Source organism: Bidens hawaiensis, unplaced genomic scaffold, assembly GCF_021521415.1.
Source record: "Bidens hawaiensis isolate Kalapana, Puna unplaced genomic scaffold, B.hawaiensis_p1.1 tig00001961_1, whole genome shotgun sequence".
NCBI lineage: Eukaryota > Viridiplantae > Streptophyta > Magnoliopsida > Asterales > Asteraceae > Bidens > Bidens hawaiensis.
In genome coordinates this window covers 2,501,347-2,527,104 of record NW_027491109.1, presented here as the reverse complement: position 1 = coordinate 2,527,104, position 25,758 = coordinate 2,501,347, and the positions used below count along the sequence as shown (strand labels likewise).

The following is a 25,758-nucleotide window of genomic DNA, read 5'->3' as shown; positions in this document are numbered from 1 at the left end:
AAACTCTGAAGTCAGCGTGAGTCCGGTTGAGACAACATATTCTGGCCAGAATGGGAGATTGGAGCTCTCCAATTTGGAGAGTTCGGTAGCCTAAATACAAGAAAGTCATCGTTCTAAAAAATCCAAAAGCCGGTTTGAATTATAATTAGAACATTTATCTTCCGGCGAGTCATTTCCAATGTGGTGTAGTAGTAGGAAGGTTGAGTTTTTTTAATGGAGACACATGTTAGATTCCCACTTACAACACTTTTGGGAGGGGATGTGTAGCTCAATGAAGGAAGACTGAGATTTTTGTGATCTCCACTTCGATCCAGAGGGCATCCTGTTTATTTAATTATTTTTAATAATAAAAGTTAATATAAACCATCGAGGGTAAAGTTAAAATACAAATGAAGACAAAATGAGAATTGTGAGAATGATTGTGACCAAACAGAAAATCCCTTAAAAATAAATTCAAAAAAAAATTTAAAAAAACCATAACACAAAATATAAATATAAATATAAAACGAAAAGATTTAAAAAAACTAAAATGTTTCCCCCGTCATTCCCATTCAAAACAAAAACAAAAAATCGACGAAAAGACACAATGTCGAGATCAAAGACATAGTGACGTAAATAAACAAAAGACACAATTATAACTGAAAAAAAGACAATATATATAGATCGTAAAATATAACACAATGTTGAGTAAGATAACACATTATCAAGAAAAAAAAAGACACAATATCAAGGAAAAAAGACACAATTAATGACGAAAATAAACACAAAACATAATGATAAACAAAAAGACAGAATGATCTTTTTCACTCACAATTGTTTTTTTGTTGTTAGAACGAGAAAGACAGTGGAAACACGTGGTCTTATTTTATTTTTTTATTAATTTTTTGAAGGGTTTTTTTTGTGTGGCTACAAATTTTCTCATCCTTCTTATTTTTGTTCCCCATTTTAGAATAACTTGACCCGAACCATCGATACGTCTACTGGCATAAAAATATAAAATTAACTTTAAAAAGTATTAAATTGGAACAACTGAGCTTTCAGATTTATAAATTAAACTTAGACAGAATTACAAATTTTGTCATTTAAAAAAACCAAATTATGGTTCGTGTCATTTTTTTAGTTTCTTTGCAGGCGGTGTACTTTAAACATTTTTTTCCTACACGTTATGTCATTTACGCTAACTAGGTTAGAAAAACTCAGTTAAATACCCTCACGTGAGGCGCATGTGAGGGAATATTGGTCTTTTCGTCTACACCTGCAAAAAGTTTATCACCACTCCCACACCTCCGGTTTCCGGCCACCTGAACCACCACCTCCGTTTCCGGCCACCTGAACCATCACCTCCGAAATTCCGGCCACCTGAACCACCACCTCATTTTTGGCCACGTGAACCACCACCTGCGTTTCCGGCCACCTAAACCATCACCTTCGAAATTCTGGCCACCTGAACCACCACTTCCTTTTTCGGCCACGTGAACCACCACCTCCGTTTCCGGCCACCTGAACCACCACCTCCTTTTTCGGCCACGTGAACCACCACTTCTGTTTCCGACCACCTGAACCATCCGTACGTAACCCTACCGTTTAAAACCTCCATTAAAACCCTAGCCGGAACCCTAACATAACTGGCCGTAACCATCGCCCACCCAAATTCGTAACCCTAGTCGTCGCATCATAACCCCCTCCAGCCACCCACCAGCATTAAATCCACCCAAATCCACCACCTCTACCGTAACCCACAGCCGTCGCCACCACACTCCGCCAACACCACCATCCTCGCCAAAGAGCTCCTCCAACCATCCTCGGGTTAAAGGGTTAGTAATAAAAAGGGGTTTTTTGTGGTGGTGTGGTGTTGTGTCGGTGGTGCGATGGTAATGGTGTGGTGGTGGTGGTTTAGAACTAAAAAGAAGAAAGTGAGGGTGAAGGTGCAGACAGAAAGAGAATTGAAAATGTTTTTTTTTTGTTTAAGTTAATTATTATATATATCTTCTTTTATTTTTTTAAAATTAAGGATACATTAGAATTACAATTATGCCCATCACATGTCATACTTAACTGAGTTTTTCTAACCCAGTTAGCGTAAAGGACATAACGTATAGGAAAAAATGTTTAAAGTACACCGCCTGCAAAGAAACTAAAAAAAGGACACGAACCGTAATTTGGATTTTTTAAAGAACAAAATTTGTAATTCTGTCTTAAACTTATTAAGATGTTAATATTTTATTTTAGGGTTATAATCATGAAAGGATGTTAATCATACTCTTCTAATAAAAGAAAATAACTGTGACATGTGTTGCTTTGTGATTAAACCTCATATCTCGTTTTCCTCTAAAACTAAAATATTAATTAACCATAATATATGTCTTAAATCAATAATTATTCACTTTCCTTTTACACCTTTTTTATATTATGTTTATACATTTTTATAAAAAATAAATGTTAACATATTATGTATGTTACTATATATATCATAATATTTGGTGAAATGAAAAAAAATCAACAACAAACCATGTTTGTTAAAGATTGAAAAAAATATAATTTCAAATGTTACCATTAACATGGCCTTTGTTTTCATTGAAAGGGGATATTATGGTCCCGTGTGATGATTAAGGGGTTGAGTTCCCCATTCAAGTTTTCATTTACTCGTCGTGGTTATCATTTGTTCGTTAGGGCATTCATTTGTTCGTTTGACAAGTGTCGCTTCTGTTTTCATTGAACGGGGCTCACAGCGACTCGTGGGCCTTTGTTTTCACAGAAAGGGTATGTTATGGTCTCATGGGATGATTAAGGGTTGATTTCCCCCATTCAAGTCTCCATTTACTTGTCATGGTCATCATTTGTTCGTTTGGCCATTCATTTGTTTTATTTTTAAAGTGTCGTCTTTGTTTTCGCTGAACGGGGCTCGCAACGGCTCGTGGGCCTTTTTTCTCATTAAACAGGGATATTATTGTCTCGTGGGATGAATAAGGGGTTGAGTTCCCCCATCAAGTCTTCATTTACTCGATGTGGTCATCATTTGTTCGTTAGGCATTCATTTGTTCGTGTTAAAAGTGTCGCTTATCGTTTCACTAAACGAGGCATTTTTGGAAATAATCAAAAGGTTCGGGATTTGAAAAATTGACTATTTTTCCATATAATATTAAATTTTAAGAAAAGATAACAAACACTTCTGACATGCCACCCAGGCCTATCAATGATTCAAAATTTTATCAAATCTGAAACATTTGTGTCAGTGTTTACTTTCCTTTAATGGTGATTGAAACGTTGTATGGGAAGCGTGTCATGAAAAACTACGCTCAAATGAAGCAAAATATTCACAAAATTGAAAGAGTTAACATGTTATTTTTTATTTTATCATTATGGCAAAGTCTAGAAGTCCCTTGAAACATAACAAATCTTTTTCATGGTGTAGCTCATAAAAACATAGTTTTTGAAGAACATCCGTCATTACAACTTAATGTTCTCTTTTCCTTCTATTGATGGTAAATTGATAAATATATCAATAAAGGTAGCAAATTATTCTATTGATAAATATATCAATAGAATGAGCGTTCTCGGGTACGAAGCATTCTCGGTACGTTTTTTCACGTGCATTTTTTTATTAAGTTTATTTAAGAAAAATCATTTTGTGATATAAATAGAGTAAATTTATGTACACATAAATATAGATGTAATACATTTTTCCATATACGTTATGTAATTTTTATAATTTGGATCAGCCCGTGTGTTACACGGGCTCTAAAACTAGTAGAAATAATAAAAAAACAACCTTAATTATTCAGTGGCATCATTAGTCGGGCTTTTTTTTATACCAAACTAGTGTTTACCTGGTGTGTTGCGCAAGGTAAGTTGGTAAAACCCGAGCGATGATAAACCTAAACGGCGTAGGTCTCGGGCTTTAGGCGGTAAGTCGACGTATATTTGGTCGGTTATTGTTAAGTGTGTTATGATACCGGAACTGAAAACCTAAAATAAAATAAAGCATATAAAATTTGAGGTGGATCAATTGAGTGGTGTCAATCGGTAAAACTCGGGCGTTGGGAAGATCCTAGCATTGTCAATCACGAAAGCTGAGGCGGTGAGTCTAAACACATTCGGCATATTTCCATCATATTGGTTACGGTACTTGAACTAAAATAAAAACAAAATTGGCATTCATTAGGTTTTCGTTACGTTCTTTAAGGTATCAAAAATTAAACAAAATGCACTGAGTCTAAGTGAATTTGGCCGGTTTTCATCACATTCATTACGATATCGGAAGTAAAACAAAAACATTTGGCATTCAGTCGATTTTCATTACGGTACCGGAAATAAATAAAAGCAAGATGCTTTGAAACCCCGACGTTTAAACCCCGGTATTGGTAAACCTGAGCGTTCCGATGGTGAGTCGACGCGAATTCAGACATTATCGGTTACGCTGATTGCGATATAAAACCGTCGGCAAAGCTTGAGCGTTAAAACCCAAAAAATAAATCCGTTAAATCAGCATATAAAACACTAAATATTCGACATTTCTTTGTTCGGTAAACCAAGGCAGTGGTAAAACCTAAGCGTTGTCAATCCCGGGATTTGAAGCGCTAACTCGACACGAGTTTGGCCGATTTTGGTTACTTTCGTTACGATACCGGAGCTAAAAATGGACCAATGGGATGGCGTTGGTTTGTAAAATCGGGCGTTGATAAAACATGAGCGTTATGTTCGTCACAGTAACAGAACTAAAAAAACAAAATTCAAGGACCAATACGTTGTCGCCAAGTGACCCAATCGGCACTTAGCGACACCAAACTTTGTAATTATTATATACTAGACGGGTGCCCGCGCGATGTAGCGGGGTGCGTGCACAAACGCAATCTAACCGCTCGTTATGTGGCACAATACACGCATTGATCGGTCGTGGCACGTGTAAACAATGTCATCCGCTTAACTAATGCCTGAATGCACGTAACCAGTGCCGAAAATCAAGAAGCAAAATTGAAATATACAAAAATTTCACTTAAATCATTTCTTAAACCAATCTATTTAAAGCTGATCCCGTTCCGACATAACATTGTTTAAACCCGAATTGGTTATGAGTTGACCACTTTCAACCTGAAACCTGTATCGACCGGACCTGAACCAAATGAACTTTTTTTTTTGTATCGACTCGTTCACACCCTAATCCGGTCCGACACATGATCCGAGCTCACATGATCCGATCTATTGTTGGTCATTACTGGTATCACGTAATATGTTAACATTTTAAAATAAAAAAGTACAACAATACCATACTCAAATTAAAGATAATAAAATGCTCGTTTTTATGGTATATTTTTTATATAAAATATTACTGTGTGAAAAAGTTACGGCCGTTAAAAAATCATGGGGGTAGTTGGTTTAGAAGAAGGGGTAAATTTGTAACATTACAATAAGTTTACACAAATTGATTAAAGTTAAAGGACTATTATTGTAAGTATCTTTTGAAACTAAATTCTATAATACCCTTATTTAAAGGTGTACTACATGCTTTATAAGTTATAAAACTCTTAAAATGATGCTCTTAACTTTGCCCATGACTTATGCTTTATATATAGGTATAGATAAATAGTAAATATAATAATACAAAAGAATCCGTTAAAAAGTAAAGTAGTCCGGTTCTTCTTTAGTGTAACGGCCCAAAATATACAACTTTGTACTTGGGCTTAATATCAGGCGGTTTCTTACTTTCTTTAGATTGGGCTTAGTTTATGTATTTTGGTGGGTTTCGGTCTTCCGGATTATTATTAGCATCATATTTTCGAAAATTAGGGATGATAATGGCTCACATTACAAGTCTCATACTCAATTATAAAATTTGTCTATTGTATCCGGTCCAGGGCCGGCTGAATAGTTAATGCAGCCCAAGGCCTAGCTTGAGGCCTCCACTATTTTTGGGCCCCCATTTTTTTAAAAAATAATTTATATTACTTATGTTTCTTTTTTGAATGTTCTTACGTTTATGTCAAATAAATAATGTTATTATTATTTTATCTAGGGTTAACAAAATAAGAGGAATCATTAACAACGCCGGCCATGTCTTCAATTTAGGAAACTGAATCGACGATTGCATCTTTCCAAGATCAAACGTTCCAATCAAATGGGGCTTCAATAATAATAATAATAATAATAATAATAATAATAACAACAACAACAACAACTGAAAGAAATTTTTAACTCCGCCAACTATAAGCGTTTTAATTTATTATTGCCGGTCCCAAGCCCGGGTAACGGAGGAAGGTTTATATCAAATCACTTTTGAAAAAGGCCCCAACAATTTATTAGGCTTTAGGTCTCCAAAAACGTTGAGCCGGCCCTGATCCGGTCTTATAACTCATCAGGTTCACATGTTTACGTCTTATAATGTTATGTGGTTAAACATTACTCTTTGGGTTGCCTATTGTCCCAAAGCCGATCTTAAACTCGTCTAAAATTGAACTTCAAAATATAATTTATTTAACTACACTTCTAGCGATTGTTTAATTTTATATTTCAAATAATCAAGTTTCTAATATACTAGTTGTTACATTTTTGAAGACTATAATTTATAAACATATATTGTTTCAATACGACAGGGTCGACCTTGGGCCCAAAAGTAAAAAGTATAAAAAAATTGTATATACTTTGTGTTCATAATCCGAACTTATAATTATTGGTCCCAATATTTATTGCTATAATGTTAATTGTCGTTTAAAAGAATTAGTTTATACAATTCGTTACTCGTTATGACATAAGACTTTTTTCTTTCAGCTCAGCCGAGACATTGAAATCCTCGGGACCGGCATTGAATACGAGCAAACGAGTTTGGGAAATCTAGTAATCTAACGGTGTGACATAATACCAACATGTCCTAAAACCTAATACTTCTAAAACTGATCTCGTATGAGGGATTGTGGTCTCACATCTGAATACCCGTCCATTAAATGATTTAGATCTTTCGACTTTTTCGGTTTTCCGATCGGATCCGGGTTCGTATGTCATAAACAGTATGAATGGATTTGAGACACATGTTAGATTCATGCGTGGCATATGTTTCAGCCTCCCGATTACTACTTGTTTGGATTCCTCCAGAGTTTGCATTGGGGTCCACCAGTTACACTTCACTTTACTCCATGTAAATGTCACTTCTACCCTCGTATGGACCACGAGTTTCTACCAAGTGAAGTCACACAACCAGGGGCACTTTGTAATTCAACCTGACAAAGGATAACGGTTTAAACTATATTCGTGTGGCCAAAATTGACACAATCTTGCACATCTTTTGTTCCTATTTTATAAGCATCATCAATTTGATGTCATTAAGGTTTTATTGAACCTATAGATTATTAAACTCATGGTGGTTCTAAGCTACCAAGTTGTTCAATGCCCAAACACTAATCGCCACCGTTGTTCGCCATCAAAACGCCACAACCGCCACCCTGGCAGCAGTTTCGTACGATGTGGGATCGCTGAGCCGTCAGGACAACCGGCACCAATGGGACAAAAGACAAAGTACAATGACGGGGTGTTCGAGAAGGTGTTCATGAGTTTGTTTGCTAGGAAAATGGAAAAGTTTTCGGGGAAACCGGATAAAGAACCCGAGGGTAAGAAAAAGGGATTGTTAGATTATGATTATGATAGTTTTGTTGATGTTTCGAGACGAGTAATGCAAGGAAGAAACCGCGTACAACAACAAGAAGTCGTTAGGGAGGTTCTCTTATCCATGCTTCCTCCTGGTGCCCCAGAACAGGTCATTTTTTAACACAGTTTTGCTAAACGTACCCCATCCCCTATTAATATATATATTTATTTTACCGAATGTACCCCTACTAAATCAGTTGTTTCATTTATCTACGTTTAGTCAGCCCCTTTTAACATTATACACGTGTCGCATCCTTAATTATTATCCCGTTTATTGCAGTTTAGAAAACTGTTTCCACCTACAAAATGGGCAGCAGAGTTCAATGCAGCCTTAACAGTCCCATTTTTCCATTGGTTAGTTGGTCCATCTGAGGTAGTTTAAGATGTCTCATCCCAATTTTACATCTTTATTTGGCATATACAACTATAAAATTAACTTCTAACCATTATTATATGTTTCTTCGTCGCATTTATAGGTTATAGAAGTAGAAGTAAACGGGGTAAAGCAAATGAGCGGGGTTCGTATCAAGAAATGCAGGTAAGTTTTGTCAATTCAAGTAATAAAACAAAAAAATGTAACTATAAGGAAAGGGGTCAAATGGGTCAAAAGTCATTTGCTGAGATAATATAACCTTTGTAATTGTATTTGATCAACTTGTTCGGTTTTTGTGTATAGGTACTTGGAGAACAGCGGATGCGTAGGAATGTGTGTGAATATGTGTAAAATTCCTACTCAGGACTTCTTCACCAATGAGTTCGGTCTTCCCTTGACTATGATTCCAAGTATCATTCTTCTCTCAAATGCAAAAATAGATCATACAAAAGCATTGACATTTGTAAATGTTTCTTACTAAAGAGAATCATAAAAAGTTAAAAACCAAGGACTTTTTTTTTTCTTGTGTTACACCTACATTGCCATGTTGAAAAAAAAATCACTCATTCAGCTATGACATACGTGAGTCGTGTATCAGACTTTTTCTCATTAGTAATGACTTAAACTAGCGTGATACTAAGACCACGTCAAGTGTAAATTTGTGTATGCATTATTATTCTGGTATACATTTGTGTATGTATGTATTGTTATTGAAATTTAAATAAAAATATTTTTGGTTTAGGCTAGTAAAAAGATACTTGACTAAGTTGTTCTGAAATAACAAGATAGAGATGTCATACTAAGAAAAATAGCTAATTTCATGATTTTCTCTTTTTTTTATCGCAAATTCAAATCCACGTTCTTATGTTTGTACAGATTTTGAAGACATGAGTTGTGACATGGTATACGGCCAACCTCCACCGCCATTTGAGGAGGATCCGGTGGCCAAACAACCGTGTTTTGCTGATGTTTGTAAGTTCAGTCGTCGTAGGTTAAAATAATCTACTGCATTGTGGTTTTATTTACTCTTATATATGTTTGTTTATGTACACATGTACAGGTTCTGTAGCAAATCCCAACTCCACCATCTGCCCCAAACTACAAGTCTGATACAGTCTTCATGTATATCACACAAATTATACAGTTTCTTGATTTTCGGGTATGGCTCCATTTTTGAATTGTAGCTACAATTCTTGAAGGTGAATGTGAAATAAACATATATGTTATGGTAGATGTATAGTATAACTGTAAACACGACAATCATGTTTATAACACGTCGAACGTTTTATATGCAAAGGCTGGATCTATATTTGATCCATCCGTATAGGTTGCAACAATGTCTTCGATGATCTTTGAGACCGATGGATGAACTTTTATTTTTTATTTTTTTGTAATTTAATCAGCATGAGACTTTGTTAATATTATGGAATCCTACAAACAAACTATTAACAAATAAGATCAGATAAAAACGACAAGTGCTAAATATATGATCTAAAAGTATCTGTAGTGGTGACTCACAAAGACCCTTCTCTCCCATGGGCGTAGCTTTAGTTGGGGCCACGGGTGGCCCCGGCCCTCTCCGTTTTTTCGCTCGGTAGTGTAAAGTTATCATTTTACGGACGAAATTTATTATACAGTGTAAATTTACCTGTTTTCCACCGAAATTTTGAGCCCGCCCCCCTTGGTTTTTTGCTCGGTAGTGTAAATTTATCCACTTTTTGCCCGAAAATTTTTATACATAGTGTAAATTTACCCGCTTCCGATCGAAATTTTGAGCCCGGCCTCTTTTTTCTCGCTCGGCAGTGTAAATTAATCCTTTTTCAGCCGGAAATTTTTATACATGATATAAATTCACCCGTTTCCAACCGAAACTTTGAGCCCGCCCCCCTCTAGTATATGAATTTTTTTTATACATATTGAGTCCGCCCCCCTCTAGTCTATGAATTTTTTTTATACATATTGAGTCCGGCCCCCTCGACGTGTATGTCCAAACTTCACCACTGTTCTTTCCGCATCAGACATGACAACCATCTCTCTATCCAACTTCATGGACCGCCAAAAACCTCTCTACCATTCCACTCTCTCCAATAGAACATGTCTTCATGTCAAGGACGGTATGTAGCCTAGGATTTTTGTCTCGAAAACCAACAATGTCTAAACAACTCATAGAATGGAAGACGTATATGATAAGAGTCTAAACGTCAAGACAAAAACTGTTAAACCAATCAACCGGTCAATATACTTGCTACATGAAACATTGCATATGTACAACATATTGTCCAATACTATGGTTAAACATTAAATAAAAGTTTGGGTAGCATAAAGTATAAACTGTCACACACGTAACGTAACCATTGAAATGGTGGAAGCATTAAAACCAACTTTACCTGCACCCCATTTGGCCCATGCCCATTTTAACCACAATTTGACCACTTTGTTTACTATTTTATGAAACCATCCACAATTTTATTCAAAAGGGTAAGCAATCAACACACTACACTGAGGGGACCAAATTTGGACTTTGTGTTTGTTGCTTCCTAACAGTCCAAAATGTTGGAACCATGGGTAACACTAACACCCAACTATCAAACCAAAATATCTCCCATATTATAAAACCAAACCCCTTTTATTATTATTATTATTATTATTATTATTATTATTATTATTATTATTATTATTATGTCTTTCACACAACCACCATACAAGTTTGAGTTTTAACCTTGTTGTAATATGTGGAATGGAAGTGATGTTTATGGTCAACCAATTAACACCATTAAAGGTTCTTACTTTTCAACTTCTTTTAATCTTATTGTAATTGTTATGAATAGCGGTGCACACAAGTCACGCTGTTTGCGAGCTACTTACGATCAGGTTGATAAAAAATCGAGCATTTCTTAGCTCAAGGCGAGCCTGAGCCTCAATAAAGTTCGTTTAGTTATTAAGCTCGAGTTAGAGCCTCATATGTGCCTAAACGAGACTTGTGTATAATTATGGACAGAGTGGGGTTCCTTTCGGGAAGGGTTTTGCCTCGGTAACGACCTTCAGAGGTGGTGTTTCTGCCCATCTTTCACCATTCCTCCTGATTTTCCAACCCGTGGAGACCATTTCTTCTTTGTTCTTTCATGGATTCGACATCAGCAACCCACTCGGGATGCTTTTTGCCTCGGTACCAACCACCATGGAGGGGTGTTCACACCGGTACCGATCAATACCGGCCCCGTCTAGAGCCCACTCCACCTACCCTAACTTCTATGTATTAATTTCAGACCGCACAACCGAGCTTTTGCTCATTTAAAGCACTACACGAGCTTGAGCTTGAGCTGAGCTTAGACTCGTTTAAGGTTTTTCTCAAAACTATATAAAATAACTAAAATAATATAAAAGCAAGTGAAAACAAGCTGAGCTCGAGTGTTAGAAAATGTGCTCTACACAAGCCGAGCCCCGAGCTCTCGTAAGTCAAAACGAATCGAGCTCGAGCCTAGTTGGGATCTGCTCGCTTACACCCCTTAATTGAATGTTTATTTTGTTGCAGCTGGAGGTATGAGAAACACTGGAAACATGCTATTTACTGCTACTCAATGGCAAGAACTGGAGAGGCAAACAACAATCTACAAGTACATAATGGCTTCAATCCCTGTTCCACCTCATCTCCTCATATCTATATCCACTCAACCCAACAGTAGTTTCTCTCATATACTCCTTTTATTTCAAATATAAAATCCTTATTTCATTGTGCCCACCAAATGTTTGTTAAAATGCTTGTTTAGTTTGATTTAGATTAATGTTGTGTGTTTGGTAGGGATGGGTTTGAGATTCTCAAACGGGTTGGACCCGGAGCTGTGGAGGTGTAGAAGAACAGATGGTAAAAAATGGAGGTGTACTAAAGAAGTGGCTCCGGATCAAAAGTACTGCCAGCGCCATGCTCGTAAGAACCGACCGCGTTCAAGAAAGCCTGTGGAAACCACCCACACCAAAACGAATCAACAAACCGAGTGAGTGTAATCGGTAAAAATGTCAAATTTGTATGCTCAATTATACTAGGGGTGTGCATGGGTCGATTTGGGACGGTAATATGCTCAAACCGAACTTTTTTGGTTATATTAGAACCGTTGTTTCAGTTTTTTCGATTTTCACGAGTTTGGTTTGGCCATTTGGGCTTGAAATTTTTGGCCCAAAAAAGAAATAATCTAAAATAATGAATTTGGGCCTAATTTTTATTTGTTAATTAATAATTAATTGATAATTACATATCCGGATCTTTAAATTTTGGGTTACATTTATAATCCATAAACTGAATAACAAAAATTTGGTTTTTCAGTTTTTACGGGTTCAATTCGGTTTTTACAGTTCGGTTCGGTTTTTTGTAAATTTAGAACCGAACCAAAAATTTGGTTTAACAAATAATAAAACAAATCGTCGGTTTTGTATTGGGTTTCGGTTATTTCAGTTACCAACATGTTTTTTCGGTTTCATGCACACCCCTACGTTAAACATTGTGTATTATTATTTTTTTATTAATTTTAGTTTCTGCATATCTTATTTTGAATGAAGGTGCAGTGATTGGTTGATAAGGAATGCCAGTATCCCTATGCATCAACTGAACAACCAGTTTCCGCAACAGTTGCAGCCGCCAGTCGTAGGATCAAAACGGGACCCGATTAGGGAACAAGAATGTTCTCTCAGTTTATCAATGAAATCTGATGATACTGAGATGGAATTTGATAATAAGAGTTTTCAAATGGCTGTTGGATTGTTAAGTGGTGGTGAGAGAGATGTGTGTGAAGATGTTTTAAAACCGAACAACCATTGGCTGAACCAGGCTTCGTGGGCGTGTTTGGGTTCTGGTTCGGGTTCAGGGCCCACACCTGGTGGGCCATTAGGCGAAGCGTTGTGCATGGGAATCACTAGTATTCGGAATGAGCCGTTGGCTGATGGCTATGGACAACATGGTTGAGGTGCTTTTGTTGGAAGATATTTTAGAAGCAACTAACTGATCATGTTGTAGTGGATATTTGTTTTTTATTTGGTTGTCATTAAATGATTTCACATGCCTTAGTTTCGTGTTAATGTAGTAAATGATCACAAGTCACACTGAGATATGTGAGTTTTGTTCAAGCTAGGATCTTCATATCTTGAAAACTTTTAGATCTATTCTTAATATTTTCATACTTATTGTTCAATAAATAGTTTTCTTTTGAAATTTTCAGCAAAGAATTGAAATTTGAATTTCATTCATAATGTATGTGGAGGTTTGTACCTAAATTGGTCCGGTCCAACCGATTTTGCGCTAACTTGAGTAGCCTTTATATATTGAGAATTTTAGTTTATGGTTTTGTAGGCTAACTTAGGCTTAGAAACGGCTGGACCATTCAACCAGGGCCAAGTTAGGAACGACCTCTACCACGTAGTTCTTAACTTAATATACAAAGTATTATATATTTGCAAACGTACTAGTACAATGTGTCCATTTAATCTACGTTATCACAAACTGATTTGAATCAATTAAATAAAATGATTAATTTCATATATACCCTACGTTAGAAATATCAAAATGTAGATAACAGTATCTTATCGCAATTGTATAGAGTTTGTATAAAACCTTATATACTGAAAAGTTGGGTTTGTTTGGGATTCCTTATGAAAACCCATTAAAAATTTTTAATATCTTCAAGCTCCGCCCCTTTTTGAAAACGAAACTAACGAGCAATCAAACAAACTAAAGCGCTAACGTTTATATTACTTAGTAAAGCAACCTTTCGCGCTAGGCGCTCACTTTTTTTGTCTGGGTGGAAGCTGGCGGCGGGGCTTGCTTAACCGGATACACGGAATTGGGATCTCTGTCACAGGCAAATCTTTCTATCGGGAAAGCCTCGCTTATTCAAATCAAAGGGCTGATTATTTAGAACCTTGCTCCTAAGATAAGTAAGAAAGCGTTGGTGGGATCGGCGGGATGATGATGAGTATATAAATCAATAAACTTTTTCTTTTTACACCAAAAACAATCCCAAACACCTTATTATATTTTAAAATATTAATAAATTATAAGGTTAATGAAAACAGACACTCCCAAACATCCAGAGTAGAAAGATTTAAAAAGTAATAATGTTACAAGTAAATCAAAGGGTGTCATGACTATCATCCATCCAAAGAGTCATTTTTTAATTACCATTTTCTTAAAAGATAGAGTGTAGTTGGGGAGTAATCTAACCTATATCTCTTCGAAACAACATGGGATGACTCAAAAGAGTCCACCAAAATCGATATGTGCAAGGCACGTCTATATTTTAGCTTAATTTTTATAAACACTAGGAAAAATAATTACATATTGCTTATACTAACACTCAGAAACATCTAGTGACTCAAAACTCGATCAAGATTGGCTTGGTTTGTGAATGAGTTGGCTCGGTTTGTAAACAAGCCTATCTCGAGTTAAGACTGGATAGCTTAATTAACCCCAGTTTTAATTGATTGTATCCCAGATGAAACTAGATATGTAATCTTTTTAGGTCCAGCTATGTTTTCTATCTAATTCAACCTGTTTCGTATCAAAATCTTTTTTTTATCTTGACATTTAATAAATTTGGAGTTTGCACCATTACCTCCACCATTTTTACATATATACATTTGTAAACTTAATTCATTTAAAAAAAAACAAGTCATTAGAGTGCTTAGGTGTGGCTTAGCTATGTGACTTTTTTTTGAGATTTTTTTTTGTTTTGCAGTTTTGGCAATTTAAGTCTTTTAATAATTTAATTAAATCATTTAAAAAGTTTAATTAAGTATTTAATAACAATAACAATAAACTTAGATTAACTTTGATTATTAAATAAATTAATAATAAATAATTTTAATTAATAGCATTCAAGTTTGATTAAATGCTTTATTTCAGTAATAATATTTTTATCCAATGTTCTTTTAAAAAAGTGTTATAAGATTGTTATGTTTATCTATGATATTACGAAAGACATAAAAATTAATTACAAGCATTTGGTATCATGATTTTTTTCGATATCATTCTGATCATATTACGGCTTAAGGTTTTGAGTTTTTTTTTTCCTTCTATTATTGTTTATATAGGTACACAATCGGTTGTACCATAATATCGATCGAATTCTCACCGTATCTCAGCTACAATACACGGTTTATTAACACCTATTTTTTAAAAACTTTTGAGGCAATAAGAAAAGAAAAAAGATTTACTATTAAAGCAATCCTACCATATATTTATATATATCATATAATTACATTAAAATTCATTACGTTTTCTCGTTCATATTCAATTAAATAATATTTTATTTACATTTATCATTATATATTCTTTTTCCTCCACTTATAACTATTTTAAAAAAATATTAAAAAATTATACGATATAAATAGTGAAACCTCTTATATAACTTTCTCATAATATTTTTTCTTATGCTACCCATAACAACTAATAACTTAACCATATAATTTACAAATCTCAATTACATATTTTTAGAAAACTGGTTAAAACCGTGTGATGTTAACAAAGTAATAAATTATGCATTAAATAGTGACATCGTTATTCAATCCATAATAATAATATAATATGATAATGACAGCACAAGCCTTCCGGTTACTAGAATCCATGAACCTGAACCTGCTGCATTCAAACCTCAGGCGCTAAACCCAACATTTAAAATCATTTTCAACAAACCACCTCACATTTGCTTCACTTCAACCCCTATCAAATCAATATCATCAGTTTCATCAACAACCTTCAACCTTCAATCTTCATCATCCTACACGCATGGGTTGTACTTCATCCAATCTACTCAACCAAGACGATGACTTCACCCACCACATCGTCTCACTCACTTCCACCACCTACGGCCTTCTAACCCTTGACCCATCATCCTCTCCCACCACCGTTGCACCCACCCCACCACGGTTTACCTCTGATGACGTCATCAACTCTTGGGAACTCATGGCTGGTCTTGATTCATCACCAGAAGCCTTTAATTTCACCCCACAGTCTTCCAAACCATCCCCTTTTAGATACCCATTTCTTGATAGAAATCAAGAAAACTCAAACCCTAATCATAAAAATCGGATCTTTACCCGACCCGGGGTTTCAAGATTCCAAGATAACCCAAACCGGGTTCATGAAAATCCGATTTTTACAAACCCTAATTGTAAAACCCCCAATTTTACCAAACCCTTGATTGCAACATTTCAAGAAAACCCAAACCCGGATCATAAAAATCAAATCTTTACCAAACCCTTGATTGCAACACTTCAAGAAAGCCCAAACCCGGATCATATTTTTCAAGAAAACCCAAACCTGGATCAGAAATTTCAAGAAATCCCAAACCCGGATCATAAATTTCAAGAAAACCCAAACCCGGATCACAAAGTTCAAGAAAACACAAACCCTGATGATAAAAATTTGATCTTTACCAAACCTGTAATCTCAGCATTTCAAGAAAACCCAAACCCGGATCATAAAATTCAAGTCTTTACCAAATCCGCGGTTTCGGAACAGGATTATTTATCTGGGTTTGAACAGCTCTGCCCACCAAAGGGGGAACACAAGGTGGTGATCTATACGACGACATTGCGAGGCGTACGGAAGACATTTGAGGCGTGTAATGCGGTGAGGGCGGTGTTAGAACAATCCGGGGTGTTTTTTTGCGAGCGTGATATATCGATGGACCGAGGATTTAAGGAAGAGCTTTGGGAGCTAATGAAGGGGAAAGATAAGCAGGAATGTGTGCCACCAAGAGTGTTTGTGAAGGGGAGGTATGTAGGTGGATCAGATGAGGTTTTGAGGATAGTTGAAGATGGGTGTTTGGGTCAATTGCTTGAAGGGTTGACTAAGTCAAAGCCAGGGTATGTGTGTGAGACTTGTGGTGGTGCAAGATTCTTGCCATGTTCTGGCTGTAATGGAAGTTGTAAATTAGTGATGAATGTGGAGGAAGAAGAAGTTGATGAAAGTGATGGAGATCAGTTGGGGAAAACTGTTATTGTAAAATGTAGTGATTGTAATGAGAATGGACTTGTTCGATGTCCGGTTTGTAGTTGATCGATTTTCGGTTTTTATTTTCGGGAAAATTTTGTTTTTAGGATGATATTTATAAATGAAATTCAGATTAACATTACTTAGTGTGTTATATATTTTGCAGCATGTGATGATAGTTTAGATGTTTATCTAGATTCTAGCATATGCAATTATAAAAATTGTTGATCTGGTTTTCGACTGTTAGAAGCTTGATTTTGTTGATATAGCATATTGAATTGACTGTAACATGTGGAGCTTTGTAAGAGTTGCCCCAATACTTAACATTTTGATGATGTATTTGGTATTGACTATAACAATTTGTTTGGAGTTGTTTTGGTGGATGTTTGGTGTATCTGTTTCCGTATAGCTGCTTGCTAGATTTTTTAATGAAACGTGTCACCTTTCAAGAAAAGGTGTAACACTGGCATCTAGGGCGGTAACAAATCGAACAAGACTTTGTTCGTGTTTGTCTCTTAAGCTTTGTTCAACAAGAAGACGATTCATGAGCACTTTACCAAACGAAACTTTGTGTCTATGTTCGTCCTTTAAGGAGTTGAGCTTGTTTGTGTTCGTTCGTGTCTATTCGTTAATTTTGTAAACGGACACTAACGAACATAACTGGATACTAAGGAACACTAACAGACACTAATGAATAAAAACGAATAGAGATGAAAATATAATAGTTTGAAAATAATAAACATTAAGGGGTTGTTTGGTTCATTCAGATTTGAATGAGCCTCTGTCCCATTCAGCAACAACCATAAGTCTGAATGATTCAGACCTAATTTTAACCATTTAGATGTTTTTCTGTTTGGAACCAAACAGTCTGAAGTCTGAATGAATCAGATGTTTACATCTGACTGGTTCCATTCAGATGTAAACAAACAGCCCCTAAATGAACACAAAATAACCATATAAATCGAATAAAAAAAGAAAGAAAAAACACTTTAGGATAGTAATCAAAAACTTATATTTATATCAAAACAGTAATAGTAAAGAAATAAATAAAAATAGTAATAGTATATATTATCTATATCTATATATAGGGTGCAGTTACTGTACGCTAATGCTTAACGTACGTAGGTACGCGAGACGCTCAAAGGCAAAACCCTAACAAAACCTTAAATGCTCATTAAACGCTCGTTAAACGTTCAAAAACCGTCTTTGTGAAAAATTGATCGATTAACCATCCAAAACTGTTTTTTTCGGTGAAGCAATGATTGATTGGATATGTATTGACGATTCCGAGATGTTTGGATGTAATTTCATGGATTGATTCGTGAAAAACGGAATTTGCGTACGTATTTGTACGATAAGCATTAGTGTATTTGATCTTTTCACTCTATATCTATATCTATACTATATATAATACATCAAACAAGGGCAAATTAAGACACTTGATTTTAAGGGATTTACAATTGCTAATGCATAAGGTACATGTGTTAGTAAGGGTAAACTTGTCTTTTAAACACAATTCATTCAACTTAAAAGTTTGGTCCATCATCTTTAACCATATTATGTTTTTAATTTAAACTTTAAACTAACTTCCTACCCATGATTTTTAAACGACTATAGCCTTTTCATACGTTAATATTTTTATAAAAAAATTACATCATCAAAACGAGCATTTTATTCTATTTAATTTGAATATGATATTGTTATAAATTTTTTCAATTTAAATAAATTAATATGTTACGTATGGATGTTTAGTGTCGGTTTTGATGGTTTTAAGTTAAACTTGTGAGCCCAACCGTTAATACTGATTTTTTTGTCGTCCAAAACCAAACTCAACCATTGAAAGTTGAAACCGAATCGTTACCAACGGCTTGGTTCCAGTTTGGTTTCACAGTTTAAACTTTAATAATAAATTTAGTTTAAAATAATTATTAATTTAAATATACCATCAATTATAACTAAACACCAACATAATATGGTACTTGAGAGGATCATAAATAAAGAATGATAATTTTAGCCATATAAATGATAAATACTAATTGAAGATCTAGGACGTGAAATGATAACAACAAATATCATAAAAAGAATCATATTGTAATTACGTTAATTTAAAGTTGTATAGCCAAGTTATTTGTACTAAAAAGATTTATGTTCAATTACATTTTAACTATATCTAATATATATAACTAAACATATCTAATAATTAATAATAAAAAAGATTAAAATGCATTTAACATTTACAATCTGGTCTGGTGTCATATGGTCGGTTGCTAGTAAATCGCGAACCAATCGTTCACTACGTTTTGAAATATTTGAAACCGACCAACTAACCGACCGAAAGTAAAAAAAAAAGAAAAAAGAAAAAAGAAGCCAAACCAATGATCGGTTTAAAGGATTTCAATGTTTTAACCGAACCATAAACACTCATATTTGTTACGTGATTAATAGGGTTAAACACCCGCTGCATCACGCGGGCACCCGTCTAGTATATATATATACATATATGTATGTATGTAAGCAATCGTAACCGGACGGACGTAAACAAAATGATCTAAACGAATGTTCTCAAACACGATTGAATGAGCACGGCCTATGCTCGTGTTCGCTCATTAAGCTTACAAAACGAAATTATTTGTTCATGTTCATTCATTTATTAGACGAATGAACATAAACGAAATTCCCACCGATGGTCACGAACGTTTGCCAAACGATCTATTTGTTTACACCCCTACTAACATCAAATGAAGGTAATTTTGATTTATATGGAGTAACAACTTACAAGACTCATAGACTCATAAGATATGGACATAAAGGTCTCAATGTGCTAGAAATTACGGACCAATTTTCTTAATTTCTGTTGTGTGTTTATTTATACCTTTATTTTCAGTTTTGAACTGTCAATTTCAATATTTGAGAATTTTTTATACCTACCAATTTAAATTCTCAATCTTCTCTCTCTGTGCTAAGCTTCAAATTCATTTTTCTCATCATTTTGAAGTAAATTAACCAATTCTTGCTATTGACAATGCAAAACCATGAAAGATTATGTGTTTGCTGTCATAGAAAAAAATAATTAATATCTATAAATTGTTGAGGGATCAACTTGTAATTCCAGGAAAGTTAAGTTGTTTTTGTTAGTATAGAATAGTACAGGGACTGAACTTGTAATTTTTCTGTTTTTGACTTGTATAAGAACAGACTAATCAGTCTGAGTTGTTAGTTAGTTCGTTAACAATAGAAACCCTAATTCTCTGTTCATCTATTCCATTCAATTTCTTTGTTAATTTCTTGGTACCTGGTTCAATTGGTATCAGAGCGGTTCTTAATCGCTCAGTTGTTTCATCAATTTGGATCTGGAGAACCGATTTCAACAGAAGTACGCACAAAGATCTTCAATGGGAACCCCTCAACCACCTTCAAGAGATAACTACACGTCGATCCCGCTTAAATGCCTTGTTCTTACTGCCACGAATTACACAATTTGGGCAGTAAGAATGAAAGTCATATTCAACCTTCATGGATTGTGGGATGTGATCGAACCCACAGATCCGGCTCCGGTGAACCCTGATGTGAAAAAGAACAACGCAGCGACTGCGTATTTGTTCCAATCACTACCTGAGGAGATGGTTCTGCAAGTGGCTAATTTCACAACAGCAAGAGAAATCTGGGCAGCAATTAAGGTCAGATTCATCGGTGCAGACAGGGTAAAGAAAGCCCGTTTAGCAACCCTAAAGAATGAATTTGAGTCCCTAAGAATGAATGATGGTGATAGTATTGATGATTTCGCTTCTAAAATGACGGTGATTGCATCAAAGGTTAGTGATTTGGGTGAGCCGTTTGAAGAGAAGAAAATGGTTCACAAATTGCTAAATGCTGTACCAGAGAAATTCATCCAGATAGTTGCAGGTATTGAACAGTTCTTGGATCTTGACACAATTTCAAGAAGCAATTGGAAGATTGAAAACCTTTGAAGAAAGGACTAATCTGAAGAATAAGGAGTCAATGTCAGTGGTTAAAGAAGATCAATTACTGATGACTTATTCTCAATGGCAATCTAGACAAAAGGAGGCTGGTTCCAAGAACAAGAAATGGGGAAAAGGTCATGAGAATGGGTCCAGTTCTCTGCAGAATCAGAAGGATAAGGATGGTAACCGAGAATACTCAAAGAAGTAAAATGATAGACCAAAGAAAGATAAGTCTAAAATCAAATGTTACAAGTGTGATCTTCTTGGACATTATGCAAGTGAATGTTCAGGAGTAAAAGCCAAAAATCAAGAATCCAATTTAACTCAGGCTGAAGAAGGAGTTAAAGATGGAGAACCTGCTTTGTCATGGCTCAATCAGAAATCAAGAGAGAGATGGTGTTTCTGAATGAACAAAGGGTGACACCTGCAAAGTATGAATCAGATTCAAAGGATGAACTAGTTTGGTATCTTGATAATGGAGCTTCAAACCACATGACAAGTAATGGTTCAATCTTTTCTGATCTTGATAAAAGTGTGGGAGGTACAGTTAAGTTTGGTGATGGATCTTGTGTGGTGATAGAAGGTAAAGGCTCAATAGTCTTAGAAGGAAAAGATAATGAGCAAAGGGTACTCACCAATGTGTATTTTATTCCTCAATTGAAGAATAATATACTTAGTTTGGGACAAGCCACTAAAGGTGGATGTGTGGTTTGGATGAAGGATGAGTATCTTTGGTTGTATGAAAGAGATGGAAAGCTTTTGATGAAGGTACAAAAGTCACCAAATAGGTTGTATAAGATCAAATTGAAAATAGGTGTTCCAGTGTGTTTGCTTGCACATTTGGACAAGACACCTTGGTTATGGCATGGCAGATTGGGTCATGTAAACTTTGAATTCCTAGGGTATATGACTAGGAAGAAAATGGTGGAGGGAGTGCCTTTAATCAGTCATCCTACACAGGTGTGTGAAGCTTGCCTTGCAGGTAAGCATACTAGAAAACCTTTTCCAAATCAAGCTGTGTACAGGGCAGATTCCCCTTTTAAATTGGTCTCTGTTGATCTGTGTGGACCAATACTGCCCACTACACAAGCTAGAAATAGGTATTTCATGTTGATTGTAGATGATTGTACCAGATTTATGTGGTGTTACATCATCAAGTATAAAGATCAGGCTTTAGATACTTTCAAAAGGTTTAAGGCACAAGTTGAAAGTGAGTATGATTTCAAGGTTAAAGCATTGAGGTCGGATAGAGGAGTGGAATTTACTTCTCTAGACTTTAACCAATTTTGTGAGAATGAGGGAATAGTAAGGTTGCTAACTGCACCTTATTCTCCTCAGCAGAATGGTACAGTGGAGAGAAGAAACAGATCTATACTCAATGTGACTAGAAGTATGTTGAAAGCTATGAGTATGCCACAAGATTTTTGGGCAAAAGCAGTAAGGCATTCTGTATACATTTTAAATAGAGTTTACACTACAACTTTAAACACTTGTACACCTTATGAGGCCTTGAAGGGTAGAAAGCCAGACTTACAACACATAAGAGTTTTTGGATGTGTTGGTCACGTTAAGGTGACACGACCTAATTTGAAAAAGTTGGATGATAGGAGCATTCCTATGGTTCATTTGGGATTTGAGGCTGGTACAAAAGGTTATAGAATGTATGATGTAACCAAGAAAAGAATAGTAGTCACTAGAGATGTACATTTTGATGAAGAAAGGAAATGGGATTGGTCAGATTATCTAAAAGGTGTAAGTGATGACAGTCCAAAATGGGTTGAATTTTCAGTTCATAATGACTTTGTTCAAGGGGTTGATGATATTAGCAGTAGTGATCTTACATATGAAGATGTAGGGTCGAGCCAATATGAGCACGGTTCAACTTCAAGTCAACAAGAAAATGAACCAGTGCTAGAAACTCAAGAACAAATGGGTGTAAGAAGGTCTACAAGAATTCATAACTTACCACCTAGACTAAGTGATTATGTTCTAGATGGTGGGATCAATTATGGAAATCATAGACTAGAAGAAGCTCAGAATGTTGAACTGTTGCTTGCACAAGATGAAGAGCCAATGTCATTTAAAGAAGCTGGGTAAGAAATTGTGTGGAAAAAAGCAATGGATGAAGAGATTAATTCCATTGAAAAAAATCACACATGGATCTTAACTGATAGACCATCTAAGTGTAATCCGGTTGGATTAAAATGGGTGTATAAAATAAAGAAAGATGCACTTGGTAATATTACTAAGTACAAGGCCCGTTTGGTTGCTAAGGGATATGTACAACAGTTGGGTATAGACTTTGAAGAGGCATTTGCTCCCGTAGCAAGAATTGAAACCATAAGGTTGATTCTAGCTATTTCAGCCAAGATGGATTGGAGGGTATATCACATGGATGTTAAGGCTGCATTTCTCCATGGTGATTTACAAGAAAGTGTATATGTTAAACAACCAGAAGGTTATGAAAAGAAAGGAGCTAAGTCTAAAGTCTATAAGCTATCAAAAGATCTCTATGGGCTTAGACAAGCACCAAGAGCGTGGAACTTAAAATTAGATGGGGTCTTGAAAGAGTTGGGATTCAAGAGATGCAAGCATGAGCAGGCAGTTTATGTTAAGCATAAAGCAGGCTCTATCTTGATTGTAGCAGTATATGTAGATGATCTACTAGTCACATGAAGTGTTCAAAAGGAGGTACAAGACTTTAAACAACAGATGAAGTCTAAGTTTGAAATGACAGATTTGGGATTATTGTGTTACTACCTTGGTATTGAGGTATGTCAGAATAAAGATGGAATCTTTATAAGTCAATCAAGCTATGCTAATAAAGTGTTGAAGCTAGCAAGAATGGAAGAGTGTAATGACACAAAAACCCCTATGGAAGCTGGTTTAAAGTTGTATAAAGAAAAAGGAGGTGCGAATGTGGATCCAACAGTTTATAGAAGGTTAATTGGGTCACTAAGGTACTTGACACAAACAAGACTAGATTTAACATATGATGTTGGATATGTTAGCAGATTTATGCAAGAGCCTAAGGAAGATCATATGAAGGCGGTGAAACATTTGGTTAGGTATGTGAAAGGAACAATCAATTTTGGTATAAAATATGGGAGGAATGATGGAGGTGGCTTGGTGGGATATAGTGACAGTAGTCATTTAACTGATACTGATGATGGAAGAAGTACATCTGGGAATGTGTTCTATTACAATGGTGGGCACTCCCAGAAGCAACAAACAGTGGCTTTGTCTAGTTGTGAGGCAGAGTTTATGGCAGCTGCATCTGCAGCTTGTCAGGCTATTTGGTTAACAGGTTTGTAGAAGGAAATCACTGGTGAAGAACAAGGTAAAGTGTCCTTGTTAGTTGATAATAATTCAGCAATTTCTCTTATGAAAAATCCAGTTTTTCATGGGAGGAGTAAACATATAAATACTAGATACCATTTCATTAGAGAGTGTATAGAGAATGGTCAAATACTAGTTGACTTTGTGAATGGTAATATGCAAAGAGCATATGTTTTAACAAAGGCTTTGGCTAGAGTTAAGTTTGCTGAGATGAGGTTTTTGCTTGGAGTAGAAGATGTGAAGTGGGCTTGGAATTAGAGGGGAGAATGTTGAGGGATCAACTTGTAATTCCAGGAAAGTTAAGTTGTTTTTGTTAGTATAGAATAGTACAGGGACTGAACTTGTAATTTTTCTGTTTTTGACTTGTATAAGAACAGACTAATCAGTCGAGTTGTTAGTTAGTTCGTTAACAATAGAAACCCTAATTCTCTGTTCATCTATTCCATTCAATTTCTTTGTTAATTTCTTAGTACCTAGTTCATAAATAATCATCCAATTTGGTAGTTGAGGACTTGTGATGGATTCTTTTTCAATAGTAATATTTGACAATAACTAAACACACATTGCAACTTTTTTCATAATCAATAAACATTATTAATGCTTGTTAAATTTAATAATTACATTATGCTAGTAGGACCTGCCTGCAACAAATCTGCATGTGATCAATTTCCTTTTTTAAATCCTGATTTTAAGTAATTTTCCGTAAATTATTAAAAATATTTATGTTTTTTACTAATTTTAGTGCTAGTTTTGTCAAACAACAATGCTTAACTGCAAAGTTATGATATTATTGGATGTGTTTTCGTTATATTAAAATTAAGGTGTTGTTTTAATCATCTCTTAACGTACCAACTTTATACGATAGTCCATCTTCATGCATTATCGTTCTTGTTGGTTAGTTGTCGGTTGGAAAGTCACAATCATGGTCTATCACTTTCTAAAACGGGACCAATCTAACACGATTGATTAAATCGATTTTCCCACATACATATCTATCATACCTATATTTATATTTTTCAGATTATGTGTATGTTAATGTTGGCACTTGATACTAACCAATTATTAAGAAATCAAGTTTGCAAAAAGCCAAAAAGGCTTCTTTGGCATGCTTTTGATACATGCCCATCATTTAAAACTTTTAGAATATATTTATAATATATATATGTACTATACAAGGATATATATATATATATATATATATATATATATATATATATATGTACTATACAAGAATTTAAAACTCAACATGTATTTTCAGACTTAAATGACTAGGCTTTGAGTCGAAACCAGCAAATTGTTTTTATAAATATAAATAAAGATAAAGACGCCTATATGTATATAGATAAATTATTTAGTAAGAAGGTAGTTGAGCTTGAGTTTGAAAAGCTTGAAAAGTTACTTATGAATGAAACTCGAGATTTAAGTTGAAAACGAGCTAGCCGGGCTTTAGCTTTCTCAAATTAAATAAAACT

General features: G+C 35.2%; 3 protein-coding genes across 3 annotated transcripts; all 3 read left to right on the top strand.

Annotated features, from left to right (window-relative positions):
* The first annotated feature begins 7,274 nt into the window (after positions 1-7,274).
* Positions 7,275-9,355, top strand: LOC143603204 (beta-carotene isomerase D27, chloroplastic-like). The gene is made up of 6 exons (XM_077080081.1): positions 7,275-7,741; positions 7,913-8,005; positions 8,109-8,170; positions 8,309-8,415; positions 8,882-8,977; positions 9,066-9,355. Exons 1-6 carry the CDS (start codon positions 7,346-7,348, stop codon positions 9,113-9,115), a joined length of 804 nt encoding a protein of 267 aa, XP_076936196.1. The 5' UTR covers positions 7,275-7,345; the 3' UTR covers positions 9,116-9,355.
* Positions 9,356-11,563: 2,208 nt separating this feature from the next.
* On the top strand, positions 11,564-13,100 carry LOC143604856 (growth-regulating factor 8-like). Its single transcript, XM_077081207.1, has 3 exons — positions 11,564-11,684; positions 11,805-11,997; positions 12,557-13,100. Exons 1-3 carry the CDS (start codon positions 11,564-11,566, stop codon positions 12,957-12,959), a joined length of 717 nt encoding a protein of 238 aa, XP_076937322.1. The 3' UTR covers positions 12,960-13,100.
* A 2,664-nt stretch (positions 13,101-15,764) lies between these two features.
* Positions 15,765-17,462, top strand: LOC143603197 (uncharacterized). Its single transcript, XM_077080077.1, has one exon. The coding sequence runs from the start codon at positions 15,777-15,779 to the stop codon at positions 17,049-17,051; it is 1,275 nt and encodes a 424-aa protein (XP_076936192.1). The 5' UTR covers positions 15,765-15,776; the 3' UTR covers positions 17,052-17,462.
* The last annotated feature ends 8,296 nt before the right edge of the window (positions 17,463-25,758 follow it).

Excerpts from the sequence above, each read along its gene's own strand:
- LOC143603204 (XM_077080081.1), top strand. The coding sequence starts at position 7,346 with ATGGTGGTTCTAAGCTACCAAGTTGTTCAATGCCCAAACACTAATCGC. Across the intron at positions 8,416-8,881 it reads TCCCTTGACTATGATTCCAA|ATTTTGAAGACATGAGTTGT; the intron begins GTATCATTCTTC and ends ATGTTTGTACAG. Across the intron at positions 8,978-9,065 it reads ACCGTGTTTTGCTGATGTTT|GTTCTGTAGCAAATCCCAAC; the intron begins GTAAGTTCAGTC and ends ACACATGTACAG.
- LOC143604856 (XM_077081207.1), top strand. The coding sequence starts at position 11,564 with ATGCTATTTACTGCTACTCAATGGCAAGAACTGGAGAGGCAAACAACA. Across the intron at positions 11,685-11,804 it reads TATATCCACTCAACCCAACA|GGATGGGTTTGAGATTCTCA; the intron begins GTAGTTTCTCTC and ends TGTGTTTGGTAG. Across the intron at positions 11,998-12,556 it reads AAAACGAATCAACAAACCGA|GTGCAGTGATTGGTTGATAA; the intron begins GTGAGTGTAATC and ends TTTTGAATGAAG.
- LOC143603197 (XM_077080077.1), top strand. The coding sequence starts at position 15,777 with ATGGGTTGTACTTCATCCAATCTACTCAACCAAGACGATGACTTCACC.